This window comes from Primulina eburnea, chromosome 11 (assembly GCF_022965805.1).
Source record: "Primulina eburnea isolate SZY01 chromosome 11, ASM2296580v1, whole genome shotgun sequence".
NCBI classification, from domain to species: Eukaryota; Viridiplantae; Streptophyta; class Magnoliopsida; order Lamiales; family Gesneriaceae; genus Primulina; species Primulina eburnea.
The window spans coordinates 4,040,925-4,060,409 of NC_133111.1; the positions used below are offsets into that span (position 1 = coordinate 4,040,925).

General features: G+C 35.7%; 2 protein-coding genes across 6 annotated transcripts; one reads left to right on the plus strand and one right to left on the minus strand.

The window, feature by feature from the left end:
* Positions 1-1,210: 1,210 nt before the first annotated feature.
* Positions 1,211-9,038, plus strand: LOC140805142 (uncharacterized). Its single transcript, XM_073161348.1, has 12 exons — positions 1,211-1,234; positions 1,570-1,869; positions 3,098-3,177; positions 3,412-3,520; positions 3,872-3,939; positions 4,824-4,901; positions 5,619-5,683; positions 6,768-6,834; positions 6,938-7,120; positions 7,939-7,995; positions 8,080-8,175; positions 8,691-9,038. The coding sequence occupies exons 2-12, from the start codon at positions 1,575-1,577 to the stop codon at positions 8,823-8,825; spliced, it is 1,233 nt and encodes a 410-aa protein (XP_073017449.1). The 5' UTR covers positions 1,211-1,234; positions 1,570-1,574; the 3' UTR covers positions 8,826-9,038.
* A 603-nt stretch (positions 9,039-9,641) lies between these two features.
* Positions 9,642-17,836, minus strand: LOC140805141 (uncharacterized). 5 transcript variants are annotated; one of them, XM_073161344.1, is made up of 6 exons: positions 17,608-17,835; positions 17,231-17,453; positions 15,763-16,671; positions 13,997-15,073; positions 10,477-12,625; positions 9,642-10,389 (listed from the first exon to the last, which is right to left on the minus strand). In XM_073161344.1, exons 2-6 carry the CDS (start codon positions 17,445-17,447, stop codon positions 9,882-9,884), a joined length of 4,860 nt encoding a protein of 1,619 aa, XP_073017445.1. In that variant the 5' UTR covers positions 17,448-17,453; positions 17,608-17,835; the 3' UTR covers positions 9,642-9,881. The 5 variants fall into 5 exon arrangements, with proteins under 5 accessions (XP_073017445.1, XP_073017446.1, XP_073017444.1 ...); XM_073161345.1 differs by having other exon boundaries at positions 9,642-10,383; positions 17,231-17,835; XM_073161343.1 differs by having other exon boundaries at positions 17,231-17,835.
* Between the last annotated feature and the right edge of the window lie 1,649 nt (positions 17,837-19,485).

A 19,485-nucleotide genomic window follows, 5' to 3' on the forward strand; every position in this document is an offset into this window, starting at 1 on the left:
AAAACTTTCCTTTATTTATTTAAATATTCGATAGTTTAGCTCTTTTAAAATGCGTATGTCCGTCGACCATATTCATTTTTTTTTGTTGCTAAAAACATAATTAATAAAAATTATTATTACTTTACAATACTCGTGATATGTGATACATGTTATATTAAATTTTTTTAATGTAAAAAAAATATATATTATTTTATTAGAATAAGATACCTATAGATTAAATAAGATTTATAAATATAGTTTGAACTTTTAAATAAATTAAAGATAAATTAATTTTTTTTAGAAAAATAGAGATATACACAAATATTATGAAAAGGTAAAACTATAATAAAAATTTGATATCACATTTAGGTATCAAAGTTAGTTAATATAATATGGTCAAACTTAAAGTATAGTAATGAGCGACGCACATGTGATATGCGAAGCATATGTAAAATAATAATTATTACGTATATGATTCATGATTATTAATAGATTGATGATTCATAAAATTTTGTTATAGTTTTAAATTATTATTTGGATAAAAATAATGTAATTATATTAAATATGCGGTTTGTTGAAATAATATGTGTATTTTTGAATTTTTAAAAGAAATTAGATATTTTAGTTATGATAAATTACATGAAAAATATTACTTGAATAAATTTTTTTTGTAAAAACTAATATAAATAATAGATTTCACAATATTTATTTGTATTAATTATATCATTGATAAATTATTTGTATTATTGAATAAATTGCAAATCTCATTGGTGTGTTTGGTTGAGTGGATTAACTAAGGATAGATTAATAGTCTAATATTTATCGTTAAAATTTTAAGTTGTTTTAATAATCATTTTGACTCGCTTTAAGATCCAATTTTATGGATAATTATTTGATTAATAAAATTGGATCTTAAACCGGGTCAAAATGATTATTATATGTATGTATCTCCAACGCTATGCATGGGATTTTGAAACCCAACCTATTTTACCGTATTTATATATATAAAGCGCGTTTTTCCCAAATTAAAGCGACTTCTTAATTTTTCTGCCACTTTTTCTCTGGAAGGTGTCACTCACGGCAGTTCTCTGCATTTCGATCGAAATTCAACCATCCAAATATCTTCCAGGTTCGTGAATTCTTGGCGATTAGTTATAAATCGACTCATAATTGTGTGATTTAACGCGCCTTTGTGTATGTGGGGGTGCGTGTGTGCCGTGTGGAGGAGTTATACAGTGTTCCAGCTTTTTTCCATGTATTATTATGTTGCCAATTAGTTACTTCATAATGTTTTGAGATTTTTTTTCATTGATGGTATTTAATGGCTTGGATCTATGTTTATTTTTTTATATTTAAAAGTTGGGGGAGGCATAGGTTTTTTTAGGTGAGTGTGTTTTTGCTGATGCAACTGTATGGGGATAGTTAAGTACTTGTAAGTGGGTAGGGTTTGTGTTTTATGACTTAATCCAATTCAAGTGGGTAGGGTTTGTGTTTTATGACTTAATCCAATTCAAATATGAGGTGATGCTAGAATAAATGTATGGTTTTCAAGAATCTGATGACTGTTATCTCGTTGTTGGAACTGTGTAGGTAAGATGGAAAACAAAGTGAAGTCAGAAGTGAATCAGCTTCCTGAAGCTGATGCATTACCTGACGGGTTTGTTGAATCCTCATCTCCAGAACATCTGGAGGAGGAAATGAATGATTACAAAGAGGAAAAGTTATTGCAGCTTGATTCTCGGTCGGATGTAGTGATAACTGATGGCGGTGGCACATCTTTTGGTGAAGTTGACGAAAATGTGGGGGATCAAATAGATAAAGTGATCGTTGTGGCAGATCCATTGGAAGCCGAGGCAGCTCGTGGAGAAGAAAATCATGATAAGGAGAAATGTGATTGTTTTTATGTTTCATGAGGATTTAGATTTTTTGCATGAAGATTTAAGTGGTTTGGTCAAATAGTTTGATGAGGATAAAACTAAGTGAAATCATAGTGTGTGTTAAGATAGGGAAAACTATAAAAAAAATGGTGTTTAGTTGGAACAAAAGCACTCGAGAAAAACTGAAGCTAACTTCTGGTTTATAGACTTTCACTGCAGCTTCTCTTTCAGGAAACAAAGATTTTTTAGAAATCTCTTTTTTGTTCTTTCATTCAAACATATAGTTATTTCTATTTTTTTATAATAAAAAATTAACTTGGAAACCCTGCCTAAGAACTTTTTTATGCCAGGTATTTCTTATTCTAATTGACCTTGGAATGTGTAGTTTTACCTGTCGATGCATGTTAATTGGATCATAGAACCAAAGTACACGATGAACAGATGCAATTTTGCATTTTTCTGATTCAGTATTTCCATCAGTTGCATGGTGTAAAGAAAATTTGTAGAGGATGAACTTGATTGATCAAATTATTCCCCTTTTGCTGACCACAAATTTTCTTTCGTGTTTCCAATTAACTTTACTTCTTCCATGGGTAAATTCCATGGGACCGATTTACTGTTTGTAAAAGTAACAGGAGACTACTAATTTGTATTAAGACGATATTCAATATATCCCATCACATTATCAGAATGCTAAAACCCTTTAAGTTTCAAAATTCATAATGCCTCTATATGGGAAAAATGGATGCATGTGACCAACCCTAGAGCTTGCTTTTAGCACAGGGATAGAATTACTCCAATTCAGCTGACAATTAGGCATTTTCAATGTCAACACTTGCAATTTTTTAGTTATTCTTGGTAACATATACTAGTTGCATTCACGAGAAAGTTCTAAGTTATAACTTTATTTCTGTTGTTGTATTCTGTTAGAATTCATGTTTTACATGAGTGTTACTACTTTTGAACAATTGGTTCATATGCTTTAAGTTACTCATGACTACTGTTAGTTTCATTGGTGTTATCGTACACTCTGACATAATGTTTACTTCAGATCATTTGGTTTGATTTACAAAATCCTTAGAGCACTACAGATGTTAACAGGCATCCCAATTGTCAAATATTTGCTATCAGTGCTGCCATTAATTTTCAGAACAATGCGACATGGAATCTAGAATAATTTGCAACCTTATTTTGATTGTCAGAGTAGTGTTGCTAACAATTCACAACACTTTATTTTACAGCTTTTGACAAAGATATGGATTTTCAGGCAGTTCGTTTGCAAGATGTTTCATTGACAGGAAGTGCTGAGAACAACAAAAAAGTATTAGTTAATACCAGTGTCCTAAAAATATTAATTGATTTGTTATCGATCTATTTTCAAAAGTTTATGCAGTTAATATAATATTTCATGGGGAGCGTAATTGTCTTTTTGTGCTCTCTGGGCCCTTTGTTATTGGAAGTCATTTATAGTTTGAAAAGATTACAATAAATACTTTATGGCATCCTCTTGTGGTTTCAATATTAGTTATTACTCTTGCGCCTTATTTTATGCCAGGAAGTCTCAGAAGTAAAGCGTAAGAATGTAAAGCGATCCTTTAAGACAGAGAAAGAGTTTTTGGAATTCACTCTGAAGTATCAGCAAGTCATTGTTGAAAGAGATTCTGGTATTTGATTGTCTTTGTGACAACTGATTCCCTCATGTTAATTCTCATCGATGTTTTCTGAAGGATTTGTAGGTCCATGTACTTGACTTCCATTTTTACCAAGTTATTTTTTTCCTTCAAAATTTGGTATCTTTATGTTATTGAGCATATTGAGTTCGTCTTAGATGCTTTACTGTGATGCCTGATTACTGTGTGATTTGGTTATGGCTGCATGCCAGAGGATCTCAATAAATTTAGATTCTTTTGAATATCATAACCTCACATTTTATCTGAAATGGACTGCTTCATATTGTTGTGACAACTGGAGTCTTTCCTGTTATTTGCTAAGATATGAATTCCTCTTGTCTGCAGCAATTGCTGTTAGAGATAAGCTTGAGTCATTGTGCCGGGAGCTCCAACGACAAAATAAAATGCTTATGGTATTGCCTTGTATTGCATAAAGTATCTGCTTCAGCTCATGCTTTTCCAGGATTCGTAGACTTTTTTATATCAACTTTAGAATCTCAATTTTATTTAAAAGCCTGTTATTCTCTCTTGGTTTGCTTCTCTGCTGTGATCCAATGTGGACGTGAAGGGATGGTTGTCATTATATGTTGTATGCTGACTGCATCTCTTTTAAGTTTTTCTTCTGCTATCATTAGTTTTCTGCATTATACTTGTCACTGATTTAAACTAGTGTGAAAAGCTCTCTCGTTGAGTATACTTGACGTATTTACTTATTAAGTTAATTTACAATAAAATTTTAGCAATTTGTAAAAAAAAACAGAGAGATAATTCCAACTAAGATTATCTAATGGATTAGTGGGATGGAGGTTATGAGATGTTGTAGAAAGATTTAAAATATGTACAGAGTTACAATAAAATAAATTTTATTTTATGTATGCTTCCTTACCTTGAAGACTAGTTTTTGAATCCCACTTAGATATACCAAATTCGGTTTTTATAAGGCCCTCTTTCTTTATTAAACAGTAAGAGATATTGTGGTTGAAGATGTACCACATGCTTCACAAATCGATTGAGAAAAGTTGGAAAAATTCATGGTTTGTTTTCCATGAATCTTAGTGATGACAGACATTTTTCTGATCACAGGTAGAATAAGTACGATTTAAGGATTTGGGTTTTTTGATAAATCTTGACGTTTTATGCTCAACATATCATTTTGTGAGTGTTTCAAAAGCACCATTGCAGTTGCTTGATTTCCACGTTTCTGCATCTAATATGGTGTGGTCGTATTGATCTTATCTGGCTCATAATTGATAGTTTTGTTGTCTTGAAAAAATGAGGGAATGCTCTTCTTTTTCAGGATGAATGCAAACGAGTGTCCTCAGATGGTCAAAATTTAAGAATAGATCTGTCAAACAAGTTTCAAGACGCAATTAAGGTACACACAAATTCTGTCTGATATACTGTAAAGCTATGTCTGTCTTGGTTATATCTAGAGTTAGGATCAGATTGAGCCTAATTATCATCTCTCTCATTATGTGTAATTAACCCCTTTTCTATGCCAGATTTTGATATGATTTGAACTAAAAAGAGTTGGTAATCTTTTGCCAACATGTTAATCAGGCATGTCTATGGTCAACGACTCAATTCTTTAACCCGACTGTCAACTTTTTGTAGAACTTGTTAATTTTTAAATTTGTTAGTTTCTTGCCCTCACTTGCAGCCCCTTTATCATATTTCCCCATTCTTTCTTTTGTGATCGAACTCTTTGGTTTTCCAGATTTTGGGTTATTCCATGTTTATATAGTTCTAATATTTAGTTGGCAGCATAGTTCATCCTCTTATTTGGTAATACTAATACCTTCTTCCACATCGTTATTATTAGCTATGCATCAGGTTGGATCTCCTTGTGATCAGTGTATGATGCTACTCCAAACCTATTTCAGGCTGCGTCAAAATTTTTCTTTAGACATGTATTCTTGAATTTCGATTTGAATGTTTTGCATAAGCTTGCAATCTTCCACTTTTAGCATCCAACAGCCTGATACTTTTCTCTGTAACATTATCTCTTCATGTACAAAGGCTCACGCAGGATTAATGCATCTATTGTTCATTTACTTTTCTTTCATATTCACATTTCTCATCTCTATCGCAGGAAGTAAGTAATAAACTGGAGGAGCAAAAAGACGAATGTCTATCTCAACTGAAAGAGAATGAGATGTAAGATTTTAAAGGTCATGAACATGATGGATAAAAAAAAAGAGGTCAATAATATGTCTGCTTCACTGTAATTGTTTGCAGAACAGATATTAGGTGATAGATAACTGGTGAATATTAAATATTGTATTCGATGTTTTCATTCTTGTTGGGTATTTGTTTGCAGAACAGATGTTAGGTGACAGATAACTGTTGAATATTAAATATTGTATCATTATCAACTAACTATGATTAGATAGGATTTTATCTTTATGCATTTGTATTTTAAATTCTTCGGATTAGGATAATCAGTATCGAATTTTATTCCTTGGTTTCAGATTTCTAGTTAGGGGCAGAGTTCTATAAAGTTCATTGTATTTTACCATTTCAGATTAACGTGAATAAAACAGTCTATTTCTCTTTCATAAAAACCACAATCACTATTCAAAGTAAAGTGTTGTGTGTACAAGATGAAAAAACAGTAAGAGTCCAATCGCTTGACTTTTTAGTTTGATTGGGATTTACTGCCTTTCCGGTTTCATCCAACTGCACCTTATCCATGCTACTGACGGCTGCATATTTGTTATAACATCTAAGATTGACTGAATCAATCAAATCATTTCAAGCTTATTTTCATCATTACGTAGTCGGGCTTTCTCCGTGGGACCACCTTAGTGAAGATATAGAGCCAAATGATTAAAGTCATAGCTTCAACTATATCTGGTTTTCCTTTTGTTTTGACATGTCCATGACCATCTTGTTCCTGAATTCCTGCTATGTGCGGCCGAGTGCAATAATTTTAAAGATTAGGTTCCAATGTGGCTCGGAAATTATGTTGGAGAGATCAGTTTCATAATCTAGTTTCTAGGACCATCTGTCTGGAGTCAATCCCAAATTACTCACCTTTCGGCCTGTCATGTTACATTCGTTTTGGATGGTCAGTGTGCAGATAAACATTGAGAAGATATTCAATATACTCAGCACATATTATTTTAAAATAATAAATTACTGAGATCTGTTAATTATTTGCCTGTGTTTCTGTGTCCTTTTTTGGGGGTGAGGAATTTTCAATTTGTTTAAAATGGTATGCAAAATTCTCCCGCTTCAGGTTAAAGACCAAGTTAAAACAACTTGTCGATCAATATACTCTTTCTGAGCAGCAACATGCACAGAAGGTAGATACTTTGTCAAGTGTGGTATTTCTAGTTATAAGATTTTTTCTCACATGTTATCTATTTTGTCCAAAAGTTGAACATTCCACATGACTTGGCTTTGCAGTTGAAACAAAAAACACTTGAACTTCAGCTTGCCGATTTGAAACATCGGCAACAAGAAGAAAAATTGAAACAGGAGCAATCCCAGATGAAACCTTATGCAGAACAGGTTGCACAATTGCTAGCAACTGAAAAAAATTTGAGGTTGCAGTTAACAGCTGACGGTGAAAAGTTCCAACAATTCCAGGTAGGACAATTCTTTCACGCCACACCTCACAGGGTTGATTCTTTTATCAGGAATATTTTCTTTTATAAATGCACATTAAAGTTACCCAATTATCTTTGCAAAATATCAATGTTCTGTACTAGATATTGATTTATCTTTTTTTAGTGATTTCTCCCTTTCCGTTTTTAATTACGAGGGTCGATAAAAAAATAGGCCTTATTATTCACATGTTCCCATTACCTTTGGATATTTTGCTTGTGTTTAATCTTTCCCATTTCGAAATCAAAATCAGAACAAAATAAATTAAATGAAAGGAATCCGAGTCGATGGAAAGGAAGATGAATTCCACTTTCGATTTACTGAGATCATTTAAGTTGTAAGCATGACCTACTTAGATGCCTGAATCTTTAATAATCTGAGAAAGAATTAAAATCATTTTTGAAAAGTTCTCCATTTTTCTTCAAACAGATTATGTGCTAATAGGCATGGACCAAGATTCTTTCGAAGAATACTCTCTAAAATGATTATCTATCTCGCAACCGCAAAAGAACTGAATTTGTTATTTGGATTTCCAGCATGGATTTGACAGGGTAAAACACTAGTGCCAGGACAATCCAGAGGATATGCGAGAATCTCCTGTGTGTAACTAGTTGAAGTTATTTAAACGAAAGTTAAATGGAGATAAGAGGATGAATAACCATTTAGAGTTTATGTCCTACTCCTGTTTTTCTTCTTTAATTTCAGTTTTTTGCTTTGTTTGACACAGTCAATCTATTCTTAGATTCCACCTGCTATCTGCTATTGTTCGCAATCTAATTGTGTTTTTAATTGTTTCCCAGGAAGCATTACTGAAAAGCCACGAGGTTTTTGAAACTTTTAAGCAAGAAATTGAGAAGGTACGGAGGCACTCAATATCACGGCATTTTCGTCTTCTTTATAAAGCAAATTATCATCCTTAATGTTTCTGTTCTTGAAACAAGATGGCAAAATCGATAAAGGAACTTAAGAAGGAAAACACCTTTTTGAAGAGCAAATGTGAAAAATCAGACGTTACTCTCATAGAACTTGCAGATGAGGTATGTTTGATTTTAATGTCTTCTTGCAGCGGTTCTGTCACTTGATTCCACGTTTATTTCTCTTTCTTTCTCTTTCATTTTACTTTTTCAAAACTTACTTTCCCCTGCGATTATATTAAGTGAAGTAAGAACTCCATGGAAGAAGTCATATGAACAGAGTGTTGCCAGTTATATTAGTGTGTAGATTTTGTCAGCATTGAATATTTCATTTCTTTTGTTAGTTTTTGCAAGGTTGAGAAAGCATGGTTCTATGACGCTCCTTTGATACAGTATATCTGGTGAATTGGATAGACACCCATTGAAAAAAAATTAAAAAAACATATAACTTCCTGAAAAATAACCTAGAAAATTCCCGTGTCTGTAAAGAGATCCATTTATACCAACTTCTGATAAACATGAAGATAGTACTCCTTCACTCTTTGACATGACCATTATTCATGCCTTTTGACTAATACATTCATTAGGACTGCTGCCTTCAACTCATATAGGAAACATTAACATCCTATTTTATACAGAGGGAACGCCTGAAGAAGCAGCTCGAGAAAACCAGAAATCAAAAGGAAAAACTCGAATCCTTATGCCGCTCCCTGCAGGCTGAGAGAAGAGCAAATGCAGTGGGAAGCAATAGCTTGGATTCAATCCCAGATTAAATATGACCGTTGAAATATGGATGGATTTTCAAAAGTGTTTTTACATATTTGTCTGTCGCCAGTGATTGTATGATAGTTTATACTTTGGTTGGAGTCGAGGAACTGCCAAATAAAGTAATCATTCAAATTTTTGTCTGCGTCGTTGCGAGTCTTCACACCTTCTTTCAGTTATGTCTCCACAATCATGAATAGCAGTAGTACAATGTTGTCCATGATATAGATATTCATGTCTTAGTTTCTTTTTTTGCTAACATGATATGTACTCTATTGCCATCGTGTAGGGTGAATTTATTACTAAGTTGTCGCATATTAAATTAAACAGCACTCTAAATTTTTGGTAGTCTTTTACCAGTTTTTTCAAATTTCGATTTATGACTCTATTGGCCATATGCAGTTTCCGGCTAATTTCGATGATAGAAAATACCATATGAAGTTTTATCGCCCTCTCTGTCTGCAGCAAGAACAGCCTTTTCCATAAACCTCATCATCTTAACTCAGTATTTGGGCATGAGATAGGAACTTCAAGTACTAGGACGGCTAGGTTAGCCGTGCTGCACCCATGCATTCTTCCATTTTTGTTGTTGTCTATTGCTCCACACTTTTGTGAAATAGAGGGCGATTCGATTACTCATACCCATGTCATGATTTTAGAACTTGAGAAAAAACATGTAATTGGGAGAATTAGAACAAGATTCATCGAAATGACTGCATTAGGACAATACAGCACAACGGTAAAGTGGCAACGCTATTTGGTCCTTCGGGAGAAACATCCAACTCTCCCCGTCTATTGATTTGCCTAAAAGAGGTAGGAACAACTAAAGTCAAAACAAGTTGACGCACAAATTACATGCAAGCCAGAGATATCCTACTTCCTACCCAAGCTTATGACACATTATTTCTGTATTTCCATCAATTAAATACAGCAAATACAAAGTACGTACCTGAGACAATACAACATCCAGAATTCTAAGAAAAAACAGATGGATTCTGAATCGGTCCTAAAAATCTATTTTACATTGCGGAAAAATAAGAGATTTTACCGCAAAAGGTTTACCACTACCTGCCTATGCCCCTTTTCTTCTCCACGTGCTCTTTCATTGTGTTCCCCGACTGCAAACTAAATTGCTCAGTTTTAGCATAGTGCATTTTGATGGCAGCAACGGGATCTGAGACAGCAGAACACTGGCCTCCAACAAGTACTCCTCTTCCAACATCAATTCCAACAAGCCCTCTTGATTGCTGTTGGACTCCCGAAATGACATTCAATATATTCCTTCTTTGCATGCCAGTGATAAATATATCTTGTGGGTTCATCATATCTGTGGAAAAAGGCCGCGCCTCTCGACTCTTTAGATGGTCTGTCAATCCATTGCTGTTGCATAGATCTCTACTAGGAAAAACTGAAACACAGTTGAAAGAGAGGTCACTGCTCTTCACGAGTCTCTGAAGTGGTGGCTGCTCGACTTTTGCTGCAGGCATAGCATAATTACTAAATGCTGAGGGATACTTGGTCAACAAGAGTGAAGAGTCGGTCACAGGAGGAAGTCCAGTCTGCATCCTGTTCCTATCCCAAAAACCGAAATTCATAACAGGAATATTTTCAGAGCCAAGGTGGTGGTCACAATCAAATTTTGATACTGGTTAATCTAACCTGACCTGTAGACCACTGAATTTTAGGTTCAGAGTCGGGCCATTGGATTTATGATGCTGACCACCATTGTCATCAATTCGTTGTCTGCTACAATTTGATTTCTGCTCAGAGGATGTTAAGATTTTACCAAACAATTTTACATCACCATTCCTAAAAGGTTTTTCCACGTTAGATGAATAACTGGATTGGGTTCTAGATTGACCAACCCTCTGTCGTTGCAATGGATGCAAAGCCTCGACATCATGGGAATGATTCCTTGAGCTGCTCCTACACTTCTGAAGAGAGAACTTTGCACGATGGGCAGACTGCAAATTTCCATGAGGGAAATTTTGATGCGGAATTGGTTTTTTGCAAATAACAGACCCGTTTATCTCCCCATTCACTATGGGCCCAGGAACCGGGGACCCTGTTAGGAACTGACAAGGATTTGAACATGTGTGACCAGATAATTGCTGCTGACAATCATCTGTACTAACAATTTTCTGAGGATGCTTGCCATCAACCCAATCAACACCAACAGCTGATAAAGCATTATGATTTGAAAGTTTCTGATATCTAATTGGAACAGAGAACAGTGTAGAGGACCTCAAGGATGCTGTATGGCTATTCTGGTCCCGTGGATCGACACAAGTTTTTTCAGTACAGTTTTCAGGTGCAGCTTTCTCACCTTCACTTGATTCATTTCGCAGGCCAAGATCAACCACCTCCTCAATCTTTTGTACAGTTTCCTCATCAGAGAACACATCCATGGTACTGAGTTCCTGCACAGATACGCACACACCATTTGCACCATTCTGTCTAACGATATCCACATTGAAGTCCATAACATGATTATTGAGTTGACAATTACCCATCAACGAATTCTTTGAAACAGAATCAGTATCCGTGGGATCACGAGAAGCTAGCCAATTATTGTCCTCACATCTCTTTGAATCAAGCTTCAAATGCCGTTTGCTTTCTATTATATCGTACTCATTCCTTGACTTCATGTCAGATGGCAGAAGATAATCTTCCATCTTGCAATCTGATCCCTCAGTGCAAAGAACGGGCCCAGTCTCCACAGCACTAGCATCTTCCATGTCACTACCACCTCCATTAGCATCCCCAGAGACTGCATTACCTTGTCCAGGTTGAATCAGATCCAACCCAAGGCACTTCCTAGCTTTGCTAAAGAAAACCTTACATTGGTCCCTGGATCTTGTTCTGACACATTGTGAGATAATATCGAAATCTCTGCCATAAGATGACAGGGATCGAATGAAGATTGATTTCTCCATATCACTCCAATCAGTAAAATCCAGCTCCCCACCGCTCTCATCTGAACACTCGTCATCAACACTCAATGTAACTTCAGGGGTTGACGGACGCTTCATAGAAAACCCAACTCTCTGACACCTCCAATCCTGATATCCATCCACAGGATTAACTGAACTCGGGATGCAAGAACTCACAGCCTCGGACGACATTGAACCACAAATACCAGCCAACACATCAGCAGCTACAGCCTCTCTCTCATTGTCGCATAGATCTGGACTGTTTAACCTCTGAAAAGGACTATCATATGATCTTGGTGCTTTGTGAGCGTTGGATGCACCTAAAGAAAACCTAGGTGTGCATTTCTGGTGAATCTCTGCGCCTATATGGGCATTAGCCACAATAGCTGATGCTGCACCCAGAACATCAAGGGAAGCTGCAGCAACCTCATGGCCCCATCTTTTACGCGATGCAACCAGGTATATAGTCGATTGGGGCTTACTACATTTAAAAATGTCAGACTTCTTTATAGCTTTCTCAAAGCAGTCCGACTTGTGATTCTTGTAGTAAAACTCAACACACTCTGCTGTTGTTTTATGATCTAGAAAGGATGCAATCTTCCTGAAATCTTTGCCAAAGGTAGCAAGCTTATCTATGAAGATATCCCTCTCTTCAGAAGTCCAGATATTGATCATAGACCTTTCTGTTTCAAGAGCACGAGGATCTTCCACCAGACCATTATTTGAAATAAACCTTGACATCTGCATCTCCTTTTTGTCCAAAATTATAGCAGGCATCTTCAAAGTATTTCTGTATGGTTTAAACGAGGACTCTGAAAGCAGCCCGCTAACAAAATCAATCATATCTTCTGCCAAGACTGTTTGAGAGTTCCCAGCTGTAAATATAGTCATGGAGAATTAATGAAAAGTCAGGAGGGATTTTCTGACGCAAACCAATTTGGAATCTAAATATGTTCCGGCAATTAACGAAAATGCACAAGGAAATACAAAAATAAAATCAAGTAATATTTGCAAAACAACTATAGAAACGAACCACTCCAAACCAGAAACCAGCTCATTTTCAAAGTAAACACTGATACATATCTCATCAATCATTAATGCAGACACTTCAAACACCAAAGAAGACTAACATATCCAACCAACAAATCAATTAGTCAGGAACTAACCTTTCTCATATTTGATTATTTACAACAAAGCAATAAAGTGAGAAGAAGATGAGGTCCCCGATTTCATGCGGTGCATGCAGACAGGCGAAAAAAGATGTGTGACACTAAAATTCTCGAGTTTATATCAGTTACCACACATAGGCATCTAAGATTTTTAATCTAAAGGCCAGTTTCAATACAGAAACAATTAGAGACTAAAAGAATGTGTATTAACCAAAGTTACAAAAATGTATCTTTAGAAAAACAGAAACAGCTTTATGTATGGACATATTAGTGAAAAAGGAGATCTTTTCAAATTTAATTTTTTGGCTAAGAAAAAACATCCAATTACTTGATTTTCAGCTACAACACTTTCGACCCAACAGATTATATATCCAAAAGCACTCTAGATCTACATCCATCCATCAGCATACGCGAGTAACCCCCTGGGTGCCGATTAAAATACACTGAAAAGTGAGTCAAATTTAATACCTACGAATGGGTCATTTGTTAGATGAACAGCCAATTTAGAATCAAATCTGTATCCTAAACTCATTTTCAGACTCATGTCCAAATGAAATTGAATAATGATATGATCTTTATTCGTAGTAGGTATTCTGTATGTTTCGAAGTATTGCCAAAACTCGCTCTTCAGATTTGAGTACAAATGAAATTGACCTCTAAACCCCATGTGATATCTAATCCCAGTATCAGCATTAAGTTTTCCATGAAGGAAAGCCAACTGAATGCATGAAATCAAATTCCATGACAGAGAACACTTCTTCGTGGCTCGTGCACTTAAAGGCTCGAGACACCTCTAAAGGGTGTCTTGGATGTATTTAAGGCTGGAGAATGCAAAGTCATTCATTCATTTTCAAACATTTATTTCATCATCATTCTGTAACGTGTAAATACTGGATGAATATGGTGAAATTTTCACAACATATTTGAAATCTACGGTATCAGTGTATTATACTTATACCCAAATGCACCTCCCTTTGATAACTGATAAGGAGTGGTGCATTGCATCTATATAAAAATATAAAGCAATTGATGAGAACATAAAATTTATGCAAGTACATAGTGATGGATGTTTTTTACCAGCTGCAGAAATCCGATCACAACTGAAGCGATACTTTTTATGCCCAATTAGATCTGACTTCTTATGAGACAACGCTCGAAGTTTCCTCACAGAAACTAGTCGACCTTGCAACCATAAATGATGAAATAACTTGTACTTAAGAGTGAGAACCTTCTCCTTGAACCTTAGAAATCGCTTCCTCTTTAAAAAGTTCTTTTTGATAACTGTGAGATCTCCTTGCAAGCAAGAAGCACTAGAACCCATTCCAAAATTGAAGATATTATTTTCGGAAGGTACTAACTTACTTAAAGCCTCAGAAGTCACATTTGCAGAATCTTTATTGGAAGCCAATATTGAGTCATAAATATCCGGTATATCACAATGCATATCACAGGTCCCAGCAAGATCTGGACAACTTTTGGTTACAATCAGCTCGTCATAATCAGCACAGCCAACATTCTTCCCGTCATACAAATAATTGTCTAGATAGTTTTCGACCAAGTCACTAGAACTGTTGGCATCTGCAGAAGTTGACACCTCAACACATTTTGAGGAAGCACATCTTGTGTTATCGTTGTTCTCTACTTGCAACCTCACGTGCTCAGCTTCGGTTGCAATAGGTGCGTTTTCAACAATCGTACATTCAGATGAGACAAGGTGCAAAGGACCAAGCCTGAAAGCAAAATTGGAATCGGTAACTTGCTCCTCAAAATGTTTCAAGTGGATCTCTTGTGGTTGCAAGCTGGACACATCTGGAAGAGGGCAGCAACTTCTACGTTCTGATGTCAATGACTTCAGTTCAGTTTCCAGCGAATCTATCTCAGATTCTGTAATTTCAAGTGCTTTTGATATGTCACTCTTCCACAAGAACAACTTGTTGGTTCCCACATAATAAGTATTCCCAGAACTTTCATCACCAGATTGTAACAATTCACTAACAAAAGAGCTCACACAAGATATTGATGAAAGTTCCAGGTTTTCCAAGTTAAATGTTGGTCCATCAAAGGGAGTCCGGGACACAGTACTGGGTGAACAGCTGAAATTAGATGCTCCAAGGTCAGTTTTTGCACCATCGATGGTTTCTTTATCTTCAATACCTGTAACACTTAGAACAAAAACGAAATAAGTATAAAAGAAGAAGAAGAAGAAGAAGAGAAACCTACTGACCAAATGAGCAAATAAATGAAGTTCTCAATTATAACCAGTCATCAATCAGTCAATCTCAATTCTGAGATAAAAAATAATATTAAAAATCACAACCAGGAGTTCATCAGCAATACAAAGAAGCTTACTTTATCATTAAAAAAAGCGGAAAAAAAAAACACAATCAGAAGTTATCTAGCAATGAATGGCTTCTTCTTCAAATACAAAGTCAACTGATAGCTTCTTCTTCAAATACAAAGTCAACAGAAAAAAATTTACATACTTCGCATTCAAGATCCAAATTTGTAAACTCGTCACAACAGTGATTGCATGCTCAGACAAAAAAAAGTGGTTGATTGAAAATAAACCCCTGGCCTACCTCTACTCTCTAGCATGAAAAACAAACTAGAATCATAAAGCAAGTACACTAATCTCATGCATTCATGAAAAGCTTATCTATATTACACTTAAAAGCATAGTCATAAAAATACTCAAATATATCCCACTAAAAACAAATCATGTCTAGGCTCTCTACTTCCTCGCAGATGTACATGCCCCCATGTCATTACAAATCCACCGAAACTTTTGTGGGCTGCGACTCAATAAAAGGAAGGTAAATTATGTAGCAATGACCACATATTACCTGTGGAAGAACTACAAGCAATCGAAGACGGAGATGCGGGTGAGGTACAATCTTCCAAATCTGCAACTCTTTGACTCTTTTCAAGCATGTTTATGGTATGAGCTTTCACCGTTTCTTCTATATTATTGAATCTGATGACCATGGAATTTTTTATTGCATCATCTTCAGGGCCATCGACTTTCTTCTTTTCATACTTTGCCAGTCCCTCTCCCCAGCCAAGACGTGGCTTCTTCCTGGAAATAGGTTCCTCGGAGGATGCTGCAGCAAATATCCTCAAATCAGCAGCACCAGCACCAGACTGCACTGATGTCACTTTCTTTTGCAGAAAGTCAGCAGCCGTCTCAGTAGGGTCCACTCCCATACTCTTTGAGCTACTTGAGCGGCTGAGACTAGAGCCCCTTGATGATAAGCTCCCTGACCTTGACCATTTCAGAGGCTTCCAATTTATTGACCCCAAGCGCGTTTCTTTGTCATATTTCCCTGTACTCACCAACACGTCCACGTTGCCATCATCCTTATCTGGCTGTTCTTTTGCGATAGAATCAGGTTTTTCTGAAGTGACTTCATCAGGAGTGGGATGAGATAAGTTGCTCTCGTTTATGTTGTTTGCACCGTAATTATTGTGAGCTTGAGCATTCTCTATAAACCTCTGTTCATTATTCTCGGCGCTTCTTCCAGGACCGTCCGAGGATGCAGCATGTTCCCAAGAGGTCGCTCTCCAGTATTTTTGGCTAAAGGACCCCCTATTATCTCTGAAATTTCGGAGATGCCTAACCCCATCACTGCCCAGACCGTAAGGCCGAAAATTCTCTTCATCTAAGTTCCTGTCACTGAATCGAGAGCCATAGGGAAGAAATCCCTGACCAACCTCATCATGATGCATGTGCCACCCAGCTTGTTTTCCATGACCTCCAGGAGATATAACAAGGAAATTTAATATTTAAAAGCCAAAACTGGAAGGCTGTAAACTCGTAGAGCACAAAAAAAAAAAAAGTAAAGCATACCCTAAAAGAATCACGCCTAAGCAAGATTTTAGCACTTGTCAAGGCAATAAAAAAATAGAAGATGGACGGATTTAACACCACAGACCCTAGTTAAACTTTTCAATGATTCTTTTTTTTCACGTATCAGATCTACTCCCACCTTATCCACAAAAAAACCAAACACATGTTCATGAATGAAAATTATGGCCACATACCAGGGTCCCCCTGTGTCTTCTTTCACAAATTACGTAAGACTGTAATATGAAAAAACTTTTCCTCATAATTTAAAGGCTAAAGAGCTCAACTTTCCATTGATTACTCAAAAAATTGCCCAGAACGGCAGAACCAATTTCAAATAACCAAAAATAAATTCTGTAGAGCCTAAATTTGACAAAACTGAAGGTTAACCGAATGGTCCGATCAAAAACCGCAGCATTCAGACTCTAACACGCTTAAGAAAATAATAAATTCGATTGAATACTGACCAGGAGGAAGAGGGTCAGAACGGAAATCAGGGTGCCAACGCGGCTGTTGTTGCTGATAGTGTTGGCGGCGATAAGGCGGCGACCCGTCAGGGTGGTGTTGGTCTCGCCATCTGAGAGGCCAACCAGCTCCGTATGCACCGCCAAAACGAGGGTCCGTCCCAGATTTCTCGTGCTTCCGAAAACCTCTCCGATCCCATGGAAAAGGCTCCGGCGGCATCAAATCCTGACAATTTATTGCTTCTTATGCACCTCGTAACCTCATTCAAATCCTCGGACGCCAAGAAAAAGAACGCCAATCCAATTTAACTCTAAGGTCCCAGGAAAAAATTCAAAAAAAAAAAAAGCACTTAAAATCACAAATACGCGAGACAAAACACCTTAATTTAGATTTCGTTTCTCAATTTTCTGGGCCAGTTGAAAGTGAGGCCGCGGAAGCCATAACGGACAAAAGCAAAGATAATCGAAATCTTTCATTTTATATACATCATTATATTATTTATGTCTGTTCTGTGAGTGAGAATTGATGACTCGTGAATGATGTGAGACATGCGGACTGGTGTTTGATTAGGGTTTCTACCGCGTGCGCGCCAATGTTTGTACATTTTGGATGCTGGGTTGTACGTTGTGGGGGAATAAGAAAATCTTTCCAACTTCCTTGTTGAATCAAAGATAAGCACAAGTTGAGTAAATGGTGTTCTAAATTTGCTTCAAAAGTGTCTATCATGAACATTTTTGACATTAATAATAATATATGGATAATCCATATCTGTTTTTGTGCAATCTCAATGAGTAAATATAGCCGAAGAAGTAACGCAGACTGATGTTATATATGAATTAGCCGTTTGTGTTTATGGATAGTTACGTGATATTTGGTATTTATTATAACACAAAAACTATTGTGAGACAGTCTCACGTGTCAATTTTGTGAAAAACATATTCTATTTGGGTCAGAAAAAAGTATAATTTTTATGCAAAAAAAATATTTATTTTTTATTGTAAATATGAGCAGAATTTACTCATCTTGTGAATAAAAATTCGTGAGACCGTCTCAAAAGAGAAATACTCTTACTATCATTAGCTATGTGTGGAAATAACGAGATATCAACAATTTTGTTGTTTGGTATTGTTTTCGGAAATTATTTTATATGTCGAAAAATTTATTAGATAATTTATGAAAAACTTGATCACGAGTTATTGATGTTCGAGTTTAACTTGGATAAGTCAAGGCAATGATTGCTCGTATGGTTGGTTCAATCTATATTTTTTTCAGAGTGAGTCTCATGTGAGACCGTCTCACGGATCATAATCCGTGAGACGGGTCAACCCTACCCATATTCACAATAAAAAGTAATACTCTTAGCATAAAAAGTAATACTTTTTCATGGGTGACCCAAATAAGAGATCCGTCTCACGAATATGACCCGTGAGACCGTCTCACACAAGTTTTTGCTTTTTTTTCATCTTTTTCGTCAACTCAGATACTAATTGTGTATCTTTCAATATAAACGTCATAATCTTTATTATAATCATCATCAATGGCGGGAAAAAATGCCTACAATCGAATTCTTAGCATGCTGAAATATATTAATAACCATATAATTTCTCAATTATCCCAAAAAATTATCTTTGCTATGTAGCTAGAGTTACAAATTATGTTTAATTACTACTGATTGTAGTTGTTAAGAGAAAAAGGCACGTTAAGTAAAATTTTATCCAAACATTGCGTAAGATTATTTAATACATATATATATATATTTAATACTTTTAGATTTCTTTTACAAATTTGAATAACAAGTTGTTGACTTTGGGTTGCAAGAAGAATATGCGCAGCAGATCTTGGCCCCACACGCGGATCTCAACGGGAATATTAACAGGAAATTCAATCTCCTTTGACGTCCACTTCTTATTCAGAATTATTATTATTTTGAGTGGGTCTCATACAGTCATGTGAGACCGTCTCACGAATCCTAATATATGAGACTGGTCAATCCTAACCATATTCACAATAAAAAGTAATACTCTAAGCATAAAAAATAATACTTTTTTATAGATGACCAAAATAAGAGATCTGTCTCACAAATACGACCCGTGAGACCGTCTTACACAAGTTTTTGCCTATTATTTTACTATATTTTTCTCCAATTTTCGATCAATTTTTTTTAGCATAATTCTATCCACTTCCCGTGGGTTTTTTCAAATACAACTGTAATATTATATTTACATAGTTTAGATTTGTGGAAAAAAAAAAATTAATT